At 46.8% G+C, this 23,324-nt stretch overlaps 1 protein-coding gene across 1 annotated transcript in view; it reads right to left on the bottom strand.

Annotated features, from left to right (window-relative positions):
• Positions 1-23,324, bottom strand: part of LOC119402989 (A disintegrin and metalloproteinase with thrombospondin motifs 16) — a 56,313-nt gene that overhangs the window by 25,142 nt on the left and 7,847 nt on the right. Inside the window, exons 2-6 of the mRNA XM_037669977.2 lie at positions 13,643-13,681; positions 13,442-13,566; positions 8,542-8,613; positions 8,350-8,480; positions 1,829-1,878 (exon numbers count right to left, since the gene is read on the bottom strand). Of these exons, the coding sequence (XP_037525905.1) occupies positions 1,829-1,878; positions 8,350-8,480; positions 8,542-8,613; positions 13,442-13,566; positions 13,643-13,681 (417 nt within the window). The remainder of the gene's footprint in view (positions 1-1,828; positions 1,879-8,349; positions 8,481-8,541; positions 8,614-13,441; positions 13,567-13,642; positions 13,682-23,324) is intronic.

Below are 23,324 nucleotides of genomic sequence, written 5' to 3' on the forward strand. Positions count from 1 at the left end.
GAGGGGTAAGGAGGGATAAAAGAATGATACGAAAGAACGGGTGGAAGCGGTCAAAGAAGTTCACGGACGGGGCCACGATTGGCGAGAGGACTTAGGCGCGAGGTCATCGCGGACTGGGCGAAGCCCCGATCGCCGAGCGGTGCTCGGCGGGCAGGCATCGCCGACGAAGCAACCGTAGGTCATGAAATCTTCCGAGCAAATCTACATGTGTGATGGCGCTTCTGCGCTTGTATAAAAACTGCGTGTTCAAGGAAATAAACTTCTGTTGGTAGTTTACGCTCTGTGTCTCGTCGTCTCCTCCTTTAGTCGTTATCTTGTTTGCGCTATTCAACACTTTTGTTTATGATTTCTGGTCACCAAGCATGTCTTCTTTAACCTGGGCTTCTTTTTTGTCATTACGACTGGTGCAAACGTAATCAGCGCAAACAGTAAAACAGTCAAACAGTAAGCACCAACTAGGCCAGGCTGAAGTTCTTCTGTAATCAGCGCAGGTTACGTTTTTCTCAACGTATCCCGGAACTTATCTGTGACCATTCATAACGTCGACTTTGGCACGTAGAATACCGAGGTGTATAAGAAATCCAGAAGTCTACGTACTTTTCCCCAAATGATGTTTTCTATGCAAAAAGAAAACGAACTTCCTATGGATCACGATTTGAATAATTCAATTCGGATAATCTGCGAAAATTAAAATCTCTTGCACAGTCTATTCATTCTACCACTTCCTGCATGCTACGATCATTATGGATTTGCAAATTTTTCAGCTTAGACGGCGTGAGCAGCAATAGGCAAACTGTAGACAAATGTACCTAGGCTAAGGCAGAAAGTTGGACTAGGTGGTATCGAGCGTGACAGGGCATGATTGCTAGCATAGTGGTGACAAGGACAAGAAGAAGGAGCATGCGACCATTAACAAGGGTGTTCACGGAATTAGCGTTGTTCATGAAACTAGTGTGGTCATACCTTCTTTCTTCACGTCCTTCTCCCCTTTACGCTAGCAATCATACCACATTGTTGATGTGTTTTGTTTGGTGTTTGCAAGATGGTTAAATATAACCCGTGCCATGTAAGGGCTCCAGATTTATTGCTCAGATATGCGCTCAATATTGGCATAAAGAATAAAAGAGGCTTTCCAGTATTTACAAATTTAAGGAACATACCACAAACAACCTTCCTGGGTAACTGATGACTCATCAAATTGTTAGCAGTGATTTGTTGAGGCCAAGCATCTGGTACTAATTCCCAAGTACGCGTTATATAAAGATACATGTTCAACTATATTTCTGTTCATGACAGCCTACCGTTTACTGCTTCGTAATGCTTGCAGCTAAAAGCAATTACTGTATAGTGGAAAATGCGCGAGGTATTCAGATTCGGACACTATCTTAGTGTGAGGTGGGAGCACCGATGAACGCGCAAGCACTGAAGTCGGTGGACCCAAGTGTGTTGGTCAGTTCAAGAGGTGCACTAGCGTACTGCTCCTTGCTACGCTCGCGCCATCTGGTGGCAAACCAAGGCTGAGCAAGGCAGAGGGGCGCCCACTATGTACGGCGCCTGCGGAGAGTTTGACAACTGATTCTAGCCTAGTAACGTTGAGCTGAAGGACACGTTTCGTAGAATATTCCACGAAAGGATGCAGCATTCTAAAGGAAACGGCGTGCTTCGAGGCTTGCCTGAGAAAATAGGGTGAATGACGTTTTTACTGCAGTTGTATTTCTTTTCATGTAAAACCCTGGCATCATCCGCGAATCCTTGTAAGAACGTGTGCTGAGTGGATAATATACAAGTTCATCTTTAGAAAAGACCAAACGAAATTTAATAATCTTACCAAGCATTTCCGGAGCCGCAAATTTCTCTGAAACGTCAACAATCCGTGATCTGAAAAACAACAGATAGCCTTTCGGTAATGATCATTAAGAGAGAAAGAACTAGGCTTTCAGCCACAGTAGTTATTGCTATTTCAAAACCAAAATATCATTCGATAGCATAAAGAATACGTCCATAGTCATCCGACAATTGCGTTCTAATAATCTCGTTACCTTTGAACCGTCTAGTCGTCAGTACACTTTTCAGAAGATGTTCATCAGGTTATCGGTAAATCTTAAATACCAAAAATAAAAAAAAATCGCTGCAAGGAATTGAATCTTGTAAGAAATAATCCTTCTTAACAGAAAGTCTTCTCAGGTTCATAAATGAAGCCTTCTGAGGTTGTAGATTTGAAAAATTTGTCAGCTTCGCACTAGGGGTGAAAAAAGCCTGAAGGAAGCGCGGAGCTGGGCGGCCTTCTTTGTTTGTCTTTGGTGTTCTCTTTCTTTCCTCCTGACTTTCTTTCTTTTTCTCTTTTCCAGTTTTTCTGTCTTTTTTTTCTCGCTTTACTTCTATTTACTTCTATTTTTTCTCTTTTTTTCTATTTCTCGCTTGCTTCCTGCTTTTTTTCTGTTTTTATTCGTGGTTTTGAAGGCGCTACGTCAATCGACGACAGCAACTACAGCCCTGATCCTTAGGTGTTCCGCACTTGATATCATCATCAAGGCGCTCGAAGAACAAGAGGAAGAAGACTATTCCTTGGCGCGAGCGCGATCTCAATATGCTACAGATCGCTAGCTATACGTGGTTTTCCCAGCGTTACGCGAAGCTACACGAGACGGCATCACTATAGGACAGCGCGGGCTCCGAAAGTGCTCCGCACTTAAAAGGCAGGATCAGTAAGCGAAAAACAAAGCTGATTAACGTTACTCAGCAATGAGCGGACTGCCCATGCTGAGCCTGCTCCAGAAGTGCGACTACTGCTCTGCTCTCTCTTTAAAATAGGCGATTAGATCAGTGACTCTGGGAAATGGAGCTACGCGGTTGTCGAGTTGAAGGCGCCTGCGGATAACCTGGAGCTGCGCTTCCACGATGACACTGAAATGCGATAAGGTATATTATTCCCACCCTTGTTTTCAACACGCTTGCGATGTAGCTTTGGCGCAGCTTATATATTTGGATTTGAAATGTTCCGAACGACCTTCTCCTTATGATTGCGCGTCATGATTGCCAGAAGAACGCGTTGAACGTGCATACGCCTGAAACTTCAGAAACCATTCTCGGTATCACTGCTTATGTACTGCAACATACTGGGGTGATCTCGAGAGCTCCCGGTTAAGCACCGAGCCTCTTCTCTAAACAATCCACGTTGGCCGTTAGTATTAAGTGTGAAGCCAAAAAAATATTTTTACAGTATTCAAAGAAACGTACAGTATATGTACTCAACAAACGATAGTTCTATTATCTTTCAGTGAGTATGATCTTTATACTTTCTTAGGAGGATCGTGGGAGGCAGGGCTCTCCAAAGAGAGTTAAAGTGCATATTTAAAGAGCGTTTTGTTCGTGGCAAGTCAGGCCTCAGTACGAAGTGTAAAGGCTTGATCACACCGAATGCGGAGCGACCAAATCGGCCGAGCGGAAAGCGGGGGAAACTTCCTCTCAAAGCGGCGTAAGCTAACGCTCAACACCGCTTCTAACCCGATCGCTCCCGAGCCGATTTTATCTGCCGGAGCTCTACGCTCTGCCGCTGCCACTAAGCACGCCATGCGACAGCAGCGCTTGGGCATCTAAAATATGAACATTTCGTTGAGATAATAGAAATGGTATCCACATGTCCGGCCGAACGGCTGTATTCTCTGCAGAACTGTAAGTCTATGCGGTGTTGTACGAGAAATCAATTCTGAGATACCAGGAAACAAAGAGTTGGTGTGATCCATCGTATTTCGTTACGAGGCGGGGCGAAAATATTAACGACATTGGCGAAGTGGCATTTCACGAATATTTCTAACTTTCCCCTGCCTTTGAACTCGTTTTGTTTGCTAATCTAACGGCAACTTCCATCATCCTACCTGCAGGAAGCCGTACGGCGAAAGATTATTTCGGTTCACTGGCACGAAAATCTGGAACTCTACTCCCCTTGAAGCTAAAGTTGCAGGCAACTTAAAATCATTTGTAATCTATATGTCGTAAATCAATCATGGTGCAAGTGAACTACATTTCTGCTTGCTAACTTCACGTCTGTTCTTTTTCGGCATATATATAATTTGTGTAATTTGAGCTTTTAGCCGTTTCAGCCCTGGATTTTTTATTTTGGTCAGAGACCTTCCTTGGGCGTGTTTTCCTAATAGTTAGGACCTCAAAAGACCACAAACGGAAAATTGAGCCAGTGGTGCAAGTATTTATGGATTAATAGGCATGGAGTCAAAGTAAGTCATCAGGGCTCAGTGGTTGTGAAATGGGATAAATTACTTCTTTATTCCGGCTATTCACCAGAGTACCCAAAATGTAAACCAACGTTTTATTTTTCAGTGTGATACTCCTTGAAACAGCTTCGGTACGTCGTCCCGAAAACGGCGATTACCCTCCTCAGCTTACCCGCCTCGGCGTCCCCCATGACTTCTTTGTTTGTAGCCTACCAAGTTTGGCACATACCCACTCTGGGGGATTGGCCAAGAAGACATATTGTAGCCTATGAATGACAATTGTATTAAGCTTTAGCTCTCTATCACTAAAGAAGCAAAAGAAATTACAAAGATAAAGTGCAATAAATTTACAAAAGGTATTGTAGCCTGCGGATGATAATTACATTAATTACAAAAAAGGAAGGAAATAAGTGGTATTATAATAACGGAAGTCTGAAATTTTGAGCCGACCAGATAGCTGAGTTTACCTGACACGACCAAATTTGACTGCCTTACCTATAATGACATTTTATAAATAATTGACGAGTATTTTTCCAGATTCTTAAAGTAGACATTATGTTGGAATACGTTTAGTGGCTAGAATGAAATTACACACAGCGTCAAAAATATCTCTGTCGCAATGTTCAGGAACAGAGGCACTGAAATGTAGAACATTTTCTGCAGTTCAAACCTATCGTCGAAAACGGAATAACCAGAAGTATTTTCCTGATTATTGAATCGTTGCGACATGATATAAAATAATGATCAACAGATTCTGTTTCTTCGCAAATTGGGCAAATGGGTGATATCGCCAGACAAGCTCTGTGTAAATACAAGTTTATTGGGGGACACGGCATCGAAATTTGGTAATAATAACTTCAAAGCTTTCTAGATTGACTCCACTTAGGTTTCCATGGTAATTTAAGGTGTTGATATTCTGTCCATTTAGTTGTAGTTTCTATCATATCTGTACAAATTCCTAATTTTCGATATCTGATCGCTGGTATGTATTCTACTTCTGTGAGTACCGAGATTATTCGTCCATCAAATGGAAGCCCGGGCAAAGGAATCGGCCAATTCAGTTATTGCATCCCGCACTGACCTGGGACCCCCAATAATTTCAGGAGTTTCATCTGTGGCGGTACTAATGTGCGCAAAGTCATGAGGGTTCGTGATTGTTCCGAAGCTGTAAGTGCTGTGCATACCGAAAGAGAATCTGATATGATGATTGCACTAATTTCGGTTGAAGGCAGTTTTCGAAGCGCCAGAATAATAGCCACGAGCTCAGCTTCAAGAACAGGAGTAAAATCTTGCAGCCTCATTGAGAATGACCAGCCAAGGAAAGCGGAAGCAATTCGCTACGCCTGCCTTTTGATTATTCACAGAAGCATCAGTGGCGATTATGTTTTTTGTTTCTACATGTACCAAGTAATCTTTTAACCTGTTATTCAAAAATCTGAGAGATTGTAACTGAGATTTTGGGGGAAAATTTCATCATATTCTTTCGTAATTCAGTCACGCTGCTGCTTCTTTGCCACTCCAAGCTTCGCGAACGTGCCACAATTCTGGTGTCAATCGCAGTGGGAATCATTGAATAAGTATTCCCTCGAGAATGAGCAGTTTTGGTTTTTGGTTTCATTTCCGGGGTGCTAGGGGAAATCTTCTTTGGTGGTGTCAATTGACACCGCCAGGGCCGAAAGGGCTAGGTTTGTACTTCGTGTGCCACAAAAGAAGTGACCATTAGGACGCCATGTTTTCAGTCTCCTTCGTCCTATCTATTCATCTATGATAGGCACCTAGGAAGCAGCAGCGGGCGACAAAGCCGAGATCCAGAAATACCGTGAACGAAGGGACACTTGTGAAGGCGCCAGACTTCCAAAGGTGGAAGACTAGTGCGACAAGATGGCGGCACCAGCAGCACGTCTCCATAGAAAGCGCGAGATGCTCCGCCTCCTCAGCAGCGTGGTCAGCCAGGCATCACCGTTCGTAGCGCTATGCGGGAGGAGGCGTCACTGCTACGCTACTGAATGTATTGGCTTTAAGACGTGCCACACGAGCCAACACAAGCGCTGTGACGCGGCGGTGGCATTGCTTCGAGCCACAAAGGAAGAGTACGAAGGAACAAATCTGACAGACGCGTGAATAGGAGAGGGACGGCATGTCTACCGCGAATCCACGGGAACGCTCTCAGACGCACGTGTGATGTAAGCAGTCGTGTCCTTACGTGGCGTCGCACCACAATTCCTTCAACTAAGGCGGACCAACGGATCCTATTGAGGAGCGAGCGTTTGCGCTGACATTAAAAAAATAGAGGAGGCGTTGGTTTACCAAACCGCGAGATGCGCCCACCGTACTCGGCTTCCCCTGGTGTGGCGGTCACTCCATAGAATGACTTGCCAGGTTGACATAGAGACCGCAGGCGTGTCTATCCCCCGCCGTACGGCAATCTCAGAACAGCGCTGGTCACAACATTGCCTGCATACGAACGCACTACTACACCATTCCACATAAGCTGGCCATTTTTACCAAAGGATAATTGACCCACTTTGTCAAAATTGGTGTTCAGGTGAATTGGGTACAGAGCTGGTGAGGATCATGTAAGAGCAGATCTGTGGAATGACGGAGGGCAGATTGTTCTTTAAAAAAACTGGCGACCGGATACGCATTGTATTTTCACCATGACCACACAAGAATCTTGGAAAAAGTACAAGCTGATGAGCTTACTGTCCGCTGCGGGCAGTTATCTACAAAGGGAGCTGCCAATAAAAAATTACACCATCTCCCGCTAAAGGGGACCATGAGGCGATGCGAAGCCGGAGCACTTGCACGATCGCGTTCCGTTGGCGATCGTTGGGCATGCTACCGACCTCGCGTCGTGGAACGCGAAGAGGGACGCTACGCGCGTCGTATCTTCCATCTAGCCTGGCCGTTAATTCTCACAGGGCGAGCGGGGAACGCGGTCGACAGGCGGGCGAGAGGGGGGCACCATAGGAGAGGAGAGAGAATGGGAGGGGACGCGCATGCGCTCGATCTCACCGCGGCGTTGCGCAGGAGAGAATTTCGGCATGACTTGCCCGCGTTTCTGAGGAAAAGGGGGAGGAGAGAGGGGGAGGGGAGATGGAAAGTGGAAAGGGAAAGTGGAGATGGGTGTGGGAGGAGGAGGGGAGAGGGAAAGGGGAGAGGGTGAGTGGAGAGGAGGTGTGTGGAGAGGGTATGCGCATGCGCAGTAAGGGTGGTCACGCCGCACACCACCACCACCACCACCACCACCGGATTGAGCTCCGCCTTAAGATACTTCGCATCTAAATATCAGCATAACCTTAGAACCAAAGGACCAAGCAGGCTCCTCGACAACCGACAGTATTCACACTCAATCAGGTGATAGGTATCAGGTATCAGCCAAATGATAGAAAAATACGGAGAATACAATTACGCCCTATACATAGTCTATACCACTTGCGAGAAAGCATTCGATTCGGTCGAAACGTCACCACTTATGCAGGCATTATGAGTCTAGTACATCGAGTTGGTTAGTCTAGTGATATTGCCACGGGCGTTTCTTATTATCACTTTTGCTGTATTCGGTTTTCGCCCACAAAGACTGTCAGCAACGCTCAGCGCAAACCGCGCCTGATTGTTCGAGAAACTTCCCGATTATTGTAGATGGTTTTGTTAAGATTGCGCGCAAGACGCGAAAACTCGAGCTTATTCTAGAACTTCCACGACAACCAGAGATAACGCTGGAATATTCGACGGCACATGTAAAATACCGACGCACTTCACCGAATAAAGAATTTCATCTCGGGCGTGCTGACTGCTGCTTTCGTCGACGTCACGACCACGTGACAATATCGAAATTGTGGCTAGTCTGCCGAGCCCTTAGCTATGCTACACAGTACTGCATAGACATCGAAGAACTCGTACGCAGTGAGAGTTTTGAGAGATGTAGGGACGCGTGCTTCCATTGTGAAAGCATAAGCAATGAATTGTTAAATTGCAAGATATAGATTCATTTATGAGCCGTGTTTGATGAACCGCATATTTTCTCTGTTGGCTAGTGTTTTACTCAATTATAACGAGGTTTCGTACATCGCTTCGGATGTGCAAATTAGACGTTGGAAAAGAGGGAAAGTTTACTTACCCCGTGACTAAAATTACCAAATCAGATTGTTGAACTGAAGTGCTTTTTCCCGCGTACTGCCTTAGTTTTGTGACTGTGCCATCCGCGTCCAGGTCACCAGTATCCGTGGAGCTTATATAATCGGCGTTTCCCTGCAAACATTTCATTCTATTGTATGCAAATGAGACGTACCTTCCTTGTCTTAGTAGTTACCTCAGTTGTGGTGCTGTATCCTACTAGAGCGATATGAACCGGTGGACTTAACTGCTGTAGCTGCAGGCTCACCTGCGATCAGAAAAACGAAAGCGGCTGTAATTGGGACGAGTAACATGTCATGCTGCTTGGAGACACAGTAGAGGACGTACCACTGTATGCAGTGCAGTATCTATAACAGTACGCTGATGCTAACACCATCGTTTTGTGTAACACGCGCTTTTATCTGGGCGCTATTGTCTTTGATTGGAGTTCTTCGAAAGCTGCGTGAGCATAGTAGATGAATGAATGGTTTACTTAAGCCTTTTAATCGCATTATCATGATTATATAGCCTTCGCTTGGAGAGCGGCATGGGCATACGTGAACGTTTTTTTTTATCTTATTCTTTTAATGTTATTATTATTGTCAACCTGTGCTCCAAATTTATGTTCTTGCTACCTGCTACCTAGTCTCGGGGTCCACGCTCTCAATCGCGAATTCATAAGCAATGTGTAATATATTTCTCGTGGCCCCTCTTGCTTCTTACCTGTGATGTGACCCCCCTCCCGAATTTTACTTCCCCTAGTGTACATACGGAACTATTCAGAGGGCCTACTATGCAGCGTGGACATGCCAGCTTAGGAGTCGCTTCAGCAGCCGAGCTAGGGAACATCGGTAAATGCAGACGTATATCCGAAGATACTTGGCTCACAGCCACCCTGAAGGACCTGCCAAGAATGTGGTAATAAATATTTAATTAACAGAAATGAAAATTAATTTTGTTAATACGCTGCAAGAAAGCTCCTTGAAAATGCCCTAAAAGAAGGTAATTGACGGCAGCTGGATCAGATCCAAAATACCCCATGCAAGAAAGTTGCGCAGAGTCCGACCAAAGCACAGGAATTCGTTAATACGTTTTCTTAGCACTCGCTATTTCATATCACAGAAAGCGGGCCGCCAGAAACTTTTTAAAGTGCTCTTCTTACCTTTACATTAGAGGACGCTGATGGGAGTATGTTGTGGCGCAAGGGCATGCATGACCGACCAGCCCCAGATTTTATTTGCATTACAGGTGCTGGGTTCGTCGATTTTTCAAACATTACAGGTAGGGCTTAGAACTCCTCCTTGAGGGACTCCTCAGCTACTGTAATACTAAGTTGTCACAGGTTCTTGGGAGTCATAATTGACAGAAACCTGTCTTGGACTCCACACGTGAACTACGTGAAGAAGCGGCTGAGGGCTATATGTCACATGTTCAGATTCCTTGCAGGGAAAAAATGGGGAGTGCCGATACCATCTATGTTACAACTGTACAGGGTTCTGTTTATTGGATTCCTACGGTACAGTTTACCTGCAATATCGAACACCGGCAAGAGAAACCTGCGCACGATTGAGAGCATTCAAGCCCAAGCTCTTAAGATATGCCTTGGGTTACCCCGCAGCACGTCAACGGCTGAAACCATTGCCATCGCGCAAGACTACTCAATCACGACACACATTATCACAGAGACAATGCGCACGTACCTCAGGCATTATGCCAGGACCCCTTCCCACCATCTGGCGAGCCTCGCTGTTGAAAGGCCCCGCACGACATATAGTTCCACTGTCGGCAAACTTCGCTCATCATTTACTGCTTGGTACGCACCTGCGTCAAAACCAGTGTTCCCTACGTGGTGCTTGAGCCGCCCACGAGTTCACCTAACGGTTCCGGGAGTGCGGAAGAAGTCAGACCTACCGACACATGCACTGAAACAATTGAGCCTACTCCTACTGTACGAAAACTACAATAACCACGTCCACATCTCTGCGGATGGCTCAACTACGTCGTCCAGTTCTGGTGGTGCGGTGGTTATACCATCACAAGAGATAACTCTGCGTCTTAAAACTTCACATGCGACGACTTCTACCGCGGCAGAAGTCGCGGCTTTGCGCAGCGCACTAGAATTTATTGATACTGAAAGAACAATTAAATGGGCTGTGTTTTCTGACTCAAAACCGGCGTTACAGTGCCTGCGGTCAGTTTTTTCAATGAGGATGCCACGAACATTTGACGTATGAAACCGTGAAACTTCACCACCACGTAATTCAAAAAGGCCATGATATTGACCTCCAGTGGTTACCTGGCCACTGTGGCATCAGTGGAAATGATTCCGCCGGTCACGCTGCTCGCTCATCACATAAGGAAGCAAACATCGTCCTAATTCCGCTTTCAAGGACAGACGCTGCAAGGCAAATTCCACAAATGGCCCGCAGTCTCACAATGATGGAGTGGAACGCACCAAGCATAACACATACCAGACTACATCAAATGAACCCTTCACTGCGACTCCAACCTCCATCCGGCCTTCATCGACGCGAAGCTTCGCTTCTCTATCGCCTTGGGTTGGGAGTTGCTTTTACGAAGGCATATGCTACGTCATTCGGAATGGCTGACAGCGCGGCATGCGATGTTTCCGGCACCGAAGAAAACATCGAACACTTGCTGTGCCAGTGCCCTCGTGTTGCCTTGGAGAGACAAGTACTGTCCAACGCACTGCGGCGACTGGATGATCGGCCAATTTCCGTGCAGGTGCTACTACAGCACCGTCCACATCTCTCGACGGCCCACAAGGCAGTGAAAGCACGCTTGTGTTTTTTGAGAACGACGGGCTTGTGCGAACGCCTCTGACTTGTGGTGCAATCCCGCACGCTGCAGTGAATTTGCTGCATCTCTTCTATCTCTCTCTTCTCTCCTCTCTATTTCTCGTCTTTCTATTCCCCTTCCCCGATCCCCCAGTGTAGGGTAGCCAACCGGAAGTGTTTCTGTTTAACCTCCCTGCCTTCTCTTTTTTCTGTTTCCTTCCTTCCTTCAAGCATTACAGAGGCAGGCAAGTTCATATTCCCCAGGTTAGTGCTTGCTTGTCTGATCGTTTTCCTCACAAAACGCAAATTTATTGGTACTGTGTAATTCGCTGCTACCTGAGAGTGCGCCTTAGTAACAGTGTTGCTGAGCTTGATGAGGCAATTGTCTCTCTAAGCCTGGCAACATCGCTCTCTTTCAAACTGATTTAAGTACACGCCGCATTCGCATCGCGTACCATACGGAAGCGTTTTGCCTTGATACGTTAGTGGAACGTCTGTGCGCATAGAAACATTTGCCCGCACTTCACAGCGCACATTTACACAATCGTTAAATGCAGTGTTGATGGGTATATGTTCGTTTTCCAACCATGACGTTACATGCTTAGAATAGACATTGCGTAGCCGTTCTTGCCTGTCGCGTACGCGGTTAAGCACCGCGTGCTCTCAGATTCGATGGTTGTATCATAGCACCATTTCAGCATGAAAGGTGCCGTTTTAACAAGACGCAGAAGCGATGTCTCATTGCCGTCGAAATGCTTCCGTACTCTCGTGTCTGCGCATTTTCTTGTATCCTAACTCGGGCCGAGAATGGCCCTGCACTGATTACTCTGCTACTCACTTCCAAACTTGGATGTAGAATTCAAGGTCTGAAGACCCTACAACCCGCCCAGTTTAGTTAGCCCCCGCGTTGACAGCGGATGGGCGTCATAGAATGTTGCAGCGGCATGGAAAACAGGTCAAAGGTGGCAAAGCTTGAAAGAGTTGAAGCTTGGCAAAGTTAATTTGGATGCATTATAAAGCATTAACAGCGCATACCAGATTAGGAAATGGGACAGAACAAATAGAGGCAAAGGGCGCTCTTTGCCTGTGTTTGTTCTTTTTAGTTTCCTACTCAGACATGCGCTGTGAATGCTTCATAATGAATCCATACTTCGCGTCTTTCCGTCTGTTCTGTTCCGTCTCCTATTCTGCTATGCGGCATTAAGACTGTATAGCGGTAATTTCGCTTGGAGGTACCTATAGAAATATTAAATGACGTACGAAAGACAGCGCACATAAAAATGCAGTGAGCGCTAAAGTCGCTGTAAATGGAACGTTTAATCTGGCTGGTATTCCGCTATACGTAAAGAATTTTGCGTATAGTTGAAGAGAGTGTGTGAACAGCGCATGCGCGAGCCTTACTGGAAACGCCGGATACGCCTAGAAACGCCCGAGAAACATGACCGCACAGCCGAAAACGGTTGGCGTCCACCTGCAATCTATCATGGGGCTGCCGTGCGCGCTGTAGCTCGTTAGCTCCAAACTCAGGCTTGTATTTGCTTTAGATTCATGTTCGTAAGCTTCGACAGTGAAGTATACGTGTCGTTCAGTGCCGCTAGTGAGAGCCATATTGCGATAAGCTTCGCGAGTGGCGATCGGCGCTTCCCGATTCTCAGAGGGCATAGATTACTCGTTTGGTGGTTTCTTTTATCCTCCACAGCTGGCGCCACTTCACGCTGGTGGTTTGTTTAATTCTTATTTCAAAAGATACCTCAAGGCGCGTGAATAAAGCAAGTAGAGAGTTATAATAGCTAAAGAGACATGCGTCTGCACTATCTGCAATGTTGCAGTTTGTGGCAGTGATGGCGAGCTTATTATTGTTTACATCGTGCATACACCGATGCGGCGACTAACAGATAGCTGACATTGATGGAGTATTTTGCTCGCACGTAAGCTAACGTTCTTCTGCGAGCGTTGCTATGCTATCTGGTATTCCGCTACGCTTTTCAGTATGGCAGAATAGTGGACAGACTAGACTGTTCTAATTTAAAATAAATATCCAGCGCGTTTTCCTCCATGTTGCTGTATTTCACTGTCATAAAAACTTCCTGAATTTCGGGTATTTTTTTGTTCCTGCAATGATAAATAACATAAGACCGCATGCGCAGTGAATGGTACAGAAGATTACAATATTACTAAATTCTAAATGTCCCGAGAGTTCAATCGTACATTCGAAAACCCGGCATGAAATGCGCGAGGAATTCCATAGCAGTTGCGGCCTGAAATGCAAAAGGATGAAAAAGTAAGAAAAATATTTACCTTGTACATATACGTTTCCATGTATTCTGAGGCATTCAACGACAGCATTTGAAGTCCTACCGTGTGGTTGTAATCGCTGATGACGTAAGCCTCAACGGCAAGTGGAATAGACTGCGTCCTTGCATCTGATAAGAAACAAGTAGCATGCTCACTGCATTTGTAAGAAACCAGCATGAAGGTTTACAGTGGTAGCGTACAAACCTGGAAGGGGTACATGTCCATTCGTGTGAGCTCGAACTTCTGCAATAGCGACAATCAAGTATAATGGCACATAAGAAGGGGATATATTGCCTCAAGACAACACTGCGCAGCAATTCAAAACATGGTTGATCCATCCGTCGTAGGAATCGGTATAACACGAAGGTAAAATGTGTCATTACAAAAATAGTTGCATGTCTACTGTTTACATTACTATATTTGAAATTTGAACGTTTACATTGATATAAGTGAGCTTGCACAAGATCTATTGGTGTTTGGCAGACATAGCACCGTTCAACTTGGACGCACCCATGTTGGCGGTTGGCGGCACAACTCCATCTCGATGACAAACGTCCATGACCAATTACTAAACAAACCCTTGTAGTAGCTATAGTAGTTAACAGTGAGTGCGTAATCAGAGAAAGCGGTGTGACAGCCAGAAGAGCGTCGCTGATCGAATGCAGAACTTGTACTAATGTCGCCATCCTGCCTGCCGCATGTTAAAGAGGAACTGAAAACCACGGTGGAACAAGAGGAAAACGCAACGCGCGTCGTGTCTACCCTCAGCCCGGCCGCGATTTTTGTCGGGTCGAGGGTAAGCGGGGAACGCAGTGTTACAGCCAGGCGAGGCAGGCGCGCATCACAGAGCTATTTTTAATGTTGGTGGATGGTATGAGCGAGGCCAAGGTTGGGGTAAGGTCACCACCTCGCGGTTTGTTAAGACTTCGACAAAATTGCACTTCTCCTATTAGAAGCGCGCCGAATGGAACGGACGCGTAGCAACGACGCGCTGCAGAAGCTAATCGCGGAGGCCAAGGAGGTCATGACGCATTACTTTACCGCTCCCAGACAGCGACACAACCCCGCCGACCAACGGCACTGTGAGAGGAACGTGTGAGATATAAAAAGCGCGTTTGTAAAGCCTCTACAGTGTGTGACCGTGGTGCAGTGCATAGCGTGCCCGCCATATGTTGCCGTGGACCGCGAGGTCATGGGTTCGACTGCCGTTGATGGAAGCTTTTCCTTCCAAGTCTTTTCCATCTGATCATGTGCATTTTTTAGATTTCATTTCCGTGACGGAAATACGTCACTGAAGTCTTGGTGAACCCCAGCATAAAACGCCCGACGCCGGTGTCCAAACTGCTTCACGCAGCCAAACGCCATTAGCATATGGGTGTGATCAGATACAACTTAAGGAGCATCACAGAAGAATCAATATTTATATAACAATTCAAGCGTGCATGTGAACATAGCAATACTCCTGTTTATTTGATTCCTGCTTCCGAGATCTTTCGAAATATGTTTGGCGGACTAATTTGAAACTGCGGCGACGAGCGACCGCGTAGAGGCGAGTTCTCAAGGGAGTAAAGTCAACAGGTCAGCGATGGCTCAGCGCTGCGTTTACTGAGGCGAATGCCTTCGATGCCTCATGCAACGCGAAAATTGGCCATCAACGTAGACCGTCTACCCGCGCCGTCAACGTCAACACGAGTTACGCGAAAAGTAAGCAACCTAACGTGACGTCACTTGACGCCATCACATGACATCGTCGCTTTGTCAAAGCTGCGCTGATCACTGAGGAAGTGTAAAACCAGGTGAAGTGCAGAAGGCTTGCACTGCCTCCGATCCTAGAGCCAGTGCGAAATCATAGACTAACAACAAGATGTAGAAAATGGCTTTCGCATTCTCGCCGTGTTCGGCAGACCCATAACGCAACCTGCGAATTCTTTTCTCTGTAACGCTAGCCCGCTTGGCGCATGAACGTGGCACCTGCGCTCGTGAGTGAAGGGCGAGAGAGGCGGTCCGATTTTTTATGCGATCCGACGTCCGATGCGGACGGTTTGCCCAAATGGCGACGTTGTGTCGTATTGGACCGCCGGATCGCAAGCCCCGCTTGCATCAAATCGGGCAGATAGTTTCGTCTCCGCATCGGACCGTCGAACGGCAGCAGCCATTGGCAGAGCGGGGGAAGTGTGACGCCGCTGGTAGCGCACCTATCCCTACTCCGGTCACCGTGGCCAATGGCGAGGTGAGCCTCGGAGCACTTGCCGGCATCGCCACTCGCGGCGGCGTGATAAACATCGAGTATAATTTGTTTGTGGCACCAAATAATTCATAACTGAATAAATTGATGTCTGAAGTGCGCCATTGCTACAGGACAGCGCCCGTTTTAAAATCACTAGCGAGATCGCGAGCAGCGATGCAAAGCTATTAAGCAAGTAAACACAGCGACACCGGCCGTCTCGGCGAGCCGGCTCGCTTCGCATCCACTTTTGCTTTTCACATTGAGGGTGTCGACGAATTCATTTACATACACAAACGCGTGGCGTAAGAGTTCAACGCTTCACGTTTTGGTAAAAAAGTCACAGTTTCACCACCACCGCCGAAGCAATGAATGCGATAGCAACAAGTTGAATTGTAACGCGATGAACGGAAAGCAGTTCGAACTATCCAGCGCGTCGCTCAAGCGCAAAGGACGCACAAAAACAACACAGACAGGACGATCGCGAACTATCAAGTGTCACATCTCGACACCTAAAGCGAACTTCTTAAACATAAAGAAGGACGCACGAAACGAACGCACAGGTACACACAGGACGATAATAATAATAATAATAATATCTGGGATTTAACGTCCCAAAACCACCATATGATTATGAGAGACGCCGTAGTGGAGGGCTCCGGAAATTTCGACCACCTGGGGTTCTTTAACGTGCACCTAAATCTAAGTACTACACGCAGGACGAGCGCGAAATAAAAACTGTCACAGTTGTTACTCGTTTCTGTTAGAAAAGCGCGCTCATTTCGCAAACGCGGCCGCTGCAGCGAGCGAAGTCATCTTCGTATGCTCTGTAACTGCAGCGCGGGCATCGCGGCGAAAGCACAAACATACAAAGCACCCCCTCACGAGATAAGCGCGCGCGCAGGCAACCATGCCCAGCAGGGCAAAGTTCACTGGAGGCACGCGCGCATCCCAACGAGCAGCGCGACAACCTTTAAAGCGTGCCCCTCGTGCTCTTCGCGCTATCCCGCTGATGACCGAGAACGCACACTGAAGTAAATGGTAAGGGGTGTGCGAATATCAAATTTTAAATGTGAAGCATGTTATAGCGGAGTTCAATCCGGTGGTGGCGGTGGTGGTGGTGGGTGTGCGGCATGACCACCCTTACTGCGCATGCGCAAACCCTCTCCACTTCCCCTCTCCACAGCACATCTCCCCTCCCCCTTCACCCCCTGCCCTCTCTACATCACCTCTCCACTTCTCTTTCCCACGCCCCTTTCATCCTCCTCTCTTTCCCTCTCCACATCACCTCTCCCCTTTCCCTTGCCCCTTCCCTTTCCCCCTCTCCACTTCCCCTCTCCCCCTCACCACTCCACCTCTGAAACGAGGGCTCTACATGCCGAAACACTGCTTCGCATCGCCTCATGGTCCCTTTAGCGGGAGATGGTGTGATTTTTCGAATACGAATCGAATACGAATACCCACCTTCGAATATCGAATCGAATATCGAACATCAAAGGAAAAATGCCTCCACAGTAACAATATTTTATTTAACATGTAGCTATATGAAAAAAAAACATTAACAGCCTGACTGGCAACACAACATACACTGCTATCTCCAGAACACAATGTCCAGGCTAGCACAATGCACATCACAACACAAGCAAATATCACGGCACAATGAAAGTAATGACTAGATGTTATCATCAAGAAATATGAGTTGCTCCACATGATCAGGCAGCAGGCGCTCCCTTGTAACAGGGACACCCCCCCCCCTGCCACTGAAAAGGCACGCTCGCTTGGAACAGAATTAGCCGGTATAAGGAGTTACATGGGGCAAAGCTTTGCCAGACTGGGGCATCTGAAGGTGCCTACAGTCCGCCACCACTCACGTGGGTCACTGTCTTTCTTCAGAAGTGGTCCCGCATAGTGAACGAGTGGTAGTGCGGCACGTTATGGCCGCATAATATTGAAAATGTACGGTTACATGATCGCCATCAACGCAGCACGTCGGAGATGCACCAGCAATAAATCATACGTATTGGGGCGCTCGTCGCAGGCAGATATCGTGCCTCCGTGTACTTACGATGTTTATCGCTCCTCTCGGCAACGTTTTTAGTGATACGAACGCAGCAGAAATGTGGAAGACGAGTAATTTTATGCATGATAATCGAATCGCATATTCGAATTTTCCGAATATTCGAAGTTATCAAATATTCGAAACTTTTCGAATACGCGATTTTCGAATCGAATACGAATATTCGAATGTAATATTCGACCAATATTCGAAACTTTCGAATGTTCGCACACCCTAGTAAATCGTGTATATAAATGGCTCGCCGATAGCATCCTGAAAGGCGTTCGCCTCGTGTCGTAACCGTTTAACGCCGCGCGCCGCGCTGCGCAGCGAGAGGTCACCCGTGCGGTTCCGTGCCTCGGAAAACATTTCTCTGAAGTGTTTTTCTTGGGGGTTATATATATATATATATATATATATATATATATATATATATATATATATACACACGGGACATGACGGCACCGCACAAGGGCGACGGCAAAAGCAGCTGAGAGTGTCCGTCTATTTGCTATCGCTGTAATACAAGAGCTATATGACGAGCTCGCGTTTCATCACGAACGTAGGCGACGGCCGCCTTGTTAGGCCTAGCTCTCAGAGTCGTGACTGACGGCGCGCTCTTGCGATGTGCTTGTCGCTAGCGAAGGCGTAGTTTCATTCATTTTCTGATAGAGCGAAGCGTGCCTGTGCGCAGTTGTTTGTTTTGTGCTTCATTCCGAAGATACGAAGTATTCCGAGTGTGCATGCCGAAGCGCTGTATATGGGTGAAGCCTGCGGCTAGGTGATCATTCACCTCATGTGCGCGGAATCGTCGTACGCCGCATGCTGGGTCGTCTGATGCCGCACGTCGGATCATACGCAACATCGGACCGTCTGTCTCGCCCTAAGCGTCAGCGTCTCTGTCGTGCGCCACCGATGCTGCTGCCGCTACAGAGGGCTTAGCCTTAGAGAGGAGGAGAATCTGACGAGGGATGTAAACTCCAGCTGACGCTTTTGAGGGTGACGTATGAAGACGGCGCTGAGGTAGTCAGTAGAATTGCATCGCGCAGAGGTGAAGACGACGGCGAGCATCTTTTAAGGTAAGCGGACTTGAGCCGTCGAAGGGCAACTGCACCGGCTCTGCCATGTACATATGTACATTCATGATGAAGGTTGGTCGACGTCGCTCGAGAACGGGATAGGTCCCCAGAAGTGAGCTCTAGAGGCGAGCGCAGAGCACAATTACGCACCAAACCGTGGGTACCAGGAGTGGTTTCTGGGGAAATGTACGCAGACTGTTCCTAGCGAACGCTTACGCACGGGGCAGTGCTGCCGTTGGGTGGGTTTGAGCAGGAGCCTGAACTCAAGCCAAAAGTAGGCAAAGTAGCCATGCCATTAACTTTATACTCGAATTTGTAGCTAAACAAAAAAGAAGCGGCAATATTAATAACGATTTTATCATTGATCTGAATATGCAAGACCATAGAAATAAGAGCCCTCTTTGTTTTCCTCTTGCTTGGTCTTCAAGCCAAAGATAAGCTGCAAATAAATGAATAAATTATACTACATTCAGCGCGCCTCCATCCAGTTCATATAGAATAGATAGAATTCTTGCCAGATGCAGAGTGATATTGGAACATTCCAATGAACAAGTGAGTACAATTATTAAACGTTTAACTATTTTTTGCATGAATCCACAGAACGAATTTCATCAGCGGATTAGGAAAAGTAGCTGCCAAGCACACGGGACACTGAAAAAGATAACCCGAAGCATTACTGAAAAATCCCTCTTCATTTAATGAGACAACGCCGAGCTTACGTAGATGAGACACACGTGTTTATCCAACAACAACAACAGCAAAACAAAAACAATAAATAACAGATCAAGCTTCAACAAATGTGCGAAGCGGACTCTAGATAAACGTCTGAAATCCGTAGAGGTGCCGACCACGTAAATATCACGTGCAAAGAAACAAAAGTTCGTATTTAGTAACAGAGACCGACAGCGAACTAAAAAACTCCACATCTCCTTGAAGCAATTGTCACTGTCTCTACAATATCTCTCTCCAGCTGATGAACATTCCTGCCGATAATAGCAGTCTGATATAACCTAGGAGAGCAGCCTCTGCAGCTACGGCAGTGAGTTTGTGGAGTTTACGTAATACCAGTCCAGCTTAAGATAGGAAAATCCTGCTCAAGATAGATGCTGCTATAGCCCAAGCTTCAGAGACGAGGGACAAAAGAACACCACACACACAAGCGCTTGTGTGTGTGGTGTTCTTTCGTCCCTCGTCTCTGAAGCTTGGGCTATTGGCCGCGAGATCGAGCGGAGTCGCCGCCTGGTGGCTACTGGCTGAAGCGCACCTAGTGTGGATTGCTCCCTGCGTCGTCTGCTAGCCACGTGGCGTTTGCAGGTGCGCGTGCGTCCTGCACGTTCTCAAAGGTTGGTGTATTCTGTTATGTTACCGCGAGTTTAACTGCGCCTACGTATACCTAACATGGTGTGCAGGAGCAAATGGGCTTGCTCGGCTGCATGCGCACTGTAATAAGATCAGTGAGCGCGACTTCCGAGAGGGCTGTGTATTTGTGTCGTACCCTTCGTTCGCCAGAATCATTTCAGTGTTGGTGCCGCTTCCTGGTTCAAGCACATCCTAAAGTGCACTTGGCATAGCCCCAAACGTGAGGAGCATTAAATGGTGCGTGAAGGCACCGTTTGAGCGACTCGTTGGTAAACAAAAACGAGGCTCTATGCCATGCACTTTCGCGTGGTTGTTAGGTGTATAACTGCGGCACTGTGTAGTTCATCGGTTATGCGATGATCCTTAGTTATGCTTAAGATGTTCATTTATTGTAGTGGTCCCGCTACAGCGAAACATTTCTATCACGTGAAGTCTGACACTTCGGTACTCAAACTGTCCCCTAAAAAACAGCAATGGAATGACACGGCAGTGATAAAATAGTTTCCACGCGCAATTTTAACTTGGGGCGAAATTTATGCAGAACCACCCGTGTGCTTAGATTTAGGTATGCTTTGAAGAACCCCAATATTCAGAATTAATCCCGACGGCGTGCCTTACATTTCTGTCCTATAATTTCACGCAAAACCTCATCCTTTTTTTTACATTATCTTGAGCATTTGTGTGGAGTTGTTAGAAATTGATGGAAGGCAGCGGACATTATTAGTTTAAAAAAAAAAGAAAAGACAATTATTCCACGAAAGAACCGGACCTTTGTTGCATCACTGTCGTGCGCGTAATCAATCGACCACAGCTCTGTGCTAAACTCTTACCTTTTTATTCTGTTACGGGAGCAAGAACAAGTGCGCACGCGTTGAACGACTCCGTGGCGCTAAAGCGCTGTCAATCACGTAGCTTTCCTGACTTAACTTATCAACTGCCCTATATTTCATGAAGAACTGAACAATACACAAATGCGTATGCGTATTCGCGCGAACAGTGCGATTGAACTCATTCCACAGTAATATGGGCTGGTATACAAAAGAACAAGAAATAAACATTTAAGTAGTGCGGTCGTGCTACAGCAGTGCGTAGTACGCAGAACACAAGCTAAACACGTACAGAGAAAACAACCAAAAACGTCATATAGTGCGTAAGCGCAGACAGTCATCCAGGGCGAGCATCCCTTTCATCGACAGATTGCGCTTCTCTTACTAGGAATAGTAACGTTGGATGATCTTTGTGCATCGATTCAACAATTAAGAGCGTATATACTACCAGTAAGCTTCAATGAACGCATTTTATTCGCCGACAATAGGCTCAACCCGCTCACAACGAAGCGCCGCTGTGGGCATTTGTATACGTGCCGCCGAAGGCCTCTTCACACTAACGTGGTGACAGTGCTGCCACCTATAGGTCGATCTCGCGGCCAATAGTACGAGTGGCATCAATGTACTACCAACTAGCCCAAACATGCACATTGCTAAGTTGTATTGTACAAGCTGAACAGCCAAGTTCATTTTCCTGCGAACCTCTGTTTTGTGAATTTCACACCAGAACACTCGCTGCGCGTCAAAATAATAACTTGCCTGTAACATCAGTATAGATGGCGGGCAGGGTGAGCAGCGTGCAGCCACGCGTTTGCCATTATGCATGCAACAGCCAGCTGGCACTTACAGGCTCCCCGCGCGTTGCCTTGGGGTGCCTCGATGCGCCAGCCTGCTTGTGGGGGAGAACGCACGTTCATTGGCTGACACGAAAGAACAGCTGGGAAAAAAAAATCATGGCTGATCCTTCCGTCATGGGAATCGGTATAACACGAAAGTGAAACGTGTCGTCACAGAAGTAGTTTATTGTTTATAGGGCATTCGTATATGAGAGCGTGTACAATGTCTACTGTTGTTTGGCAGATAAAGCACCGCTTGATGGTGGGTGGACGCATCTCGCTCACGTTGACGCCTAGTGGCTCGTCTTCGTACCGATGACTAACGCCTATGATCATGATTTAACCTTTGCAGTAGCTGAAGTTCTTAACATATAGGTGGACACTGCATATGGTGAATCCCGCGGAAAGATGGCATGAACAAGCACATAATAAACACTGATACTCGATATGCACTCCTTGAAAGCGTCGTGACCTGCATCGATCCCTTCATCCATCTACTCAAAGCATCCATTCAAAGCAACCTGCATCACTCCATTCAAAGTATCGTGGAACGCGAAAAAGAACGCTACGCGCGGCTTGTCTTCCCTCTAGCCTGGTCATTCCTTTTTACAGGGCGAGCGGGGAACGCAGTGCGAGAGCCAGGCGAGCGTCGGAGAGCTATTTTTTTATATGAATGGATGCTATGAGCGAGGCTTGAACTAAAGCTGCCATCTCACGGTGTGTTAAAGCGTTGACGAAATTAAACTTGTATTAGAAACGCGCCGAACTGGATGGTCGAAGCAACGGCACGTTTTTTTTTTTGGGGCCTGGTGGCACAGATGTCACTGCCCGTTATAAAGGGGACGCTCATAGCATCCATCCATCTATTCAAGAGCACTGCGAGAAGAAAGCGTGAAAGATAAAAGGCGCGTTAATGTAGCCCCCGTAATGCGTTTGGCGGTAGCAGTGCTTGTACTTTCATTGTCGCTAAGTGACTGTAGTAGTGTAACTCTGTGTTATAGACTGTTGTGATACTGTGTACTGTTTTCATACGCATTCTATTAAAGACCATAATAAAAAAGTGTTTGGCGGTAGCTCAGTGGGCTAAACGCCCACCGGCCGTCGTCGCTGACCGAGAGGTCATGAGTTCGACTCCCGTCGACAGAACGTTTTAGTTTTTTGTTCTTTGCCATCTGATGGCGTTCATTTTGCTGACGTACTTCCGTGACAGAAATACGTCATGAAAGTTTAGGTGGACTCCGGCATAAAACACTTTCGTGTTAAATGTGAAGACTGGCTGCTTAATGCTCCAGAACAAATGTTCAAAAGTAACCAGAAGGTAGCGATGGAGCCAATCTGATATTTTCGTCACTAGATGGGGTCGAAAAGTCCCCAATTTGGCGCAAAGTGCCGCGACAGCCTTGGCACTTGCGTATCTGACCAGGTTGGCCATTGGTGGCTACCTTGCGCCAAACTGGCTACTTTAGGAGCCCGTCTGGCTAGAAATTAATGGCGAATTCCACTGG

Source organism: Rhipicephalus sanguineus, chromosome 8 (assembly GCF_013339695.2).
Source record: "Rhipicephalus sanguineus isolate Rsan-2018 chromosome 8, BIME_Rsan_1.4, whole genome shotgun sequence".
In the NCBI taxonomy this organism is placed as follows: Eukaryota; Metazoa; Arthropoda; class Arachnida; order Ixodida; family Ixodidae; genus Rhipicephalus; species Rhipicephalus sanguineus.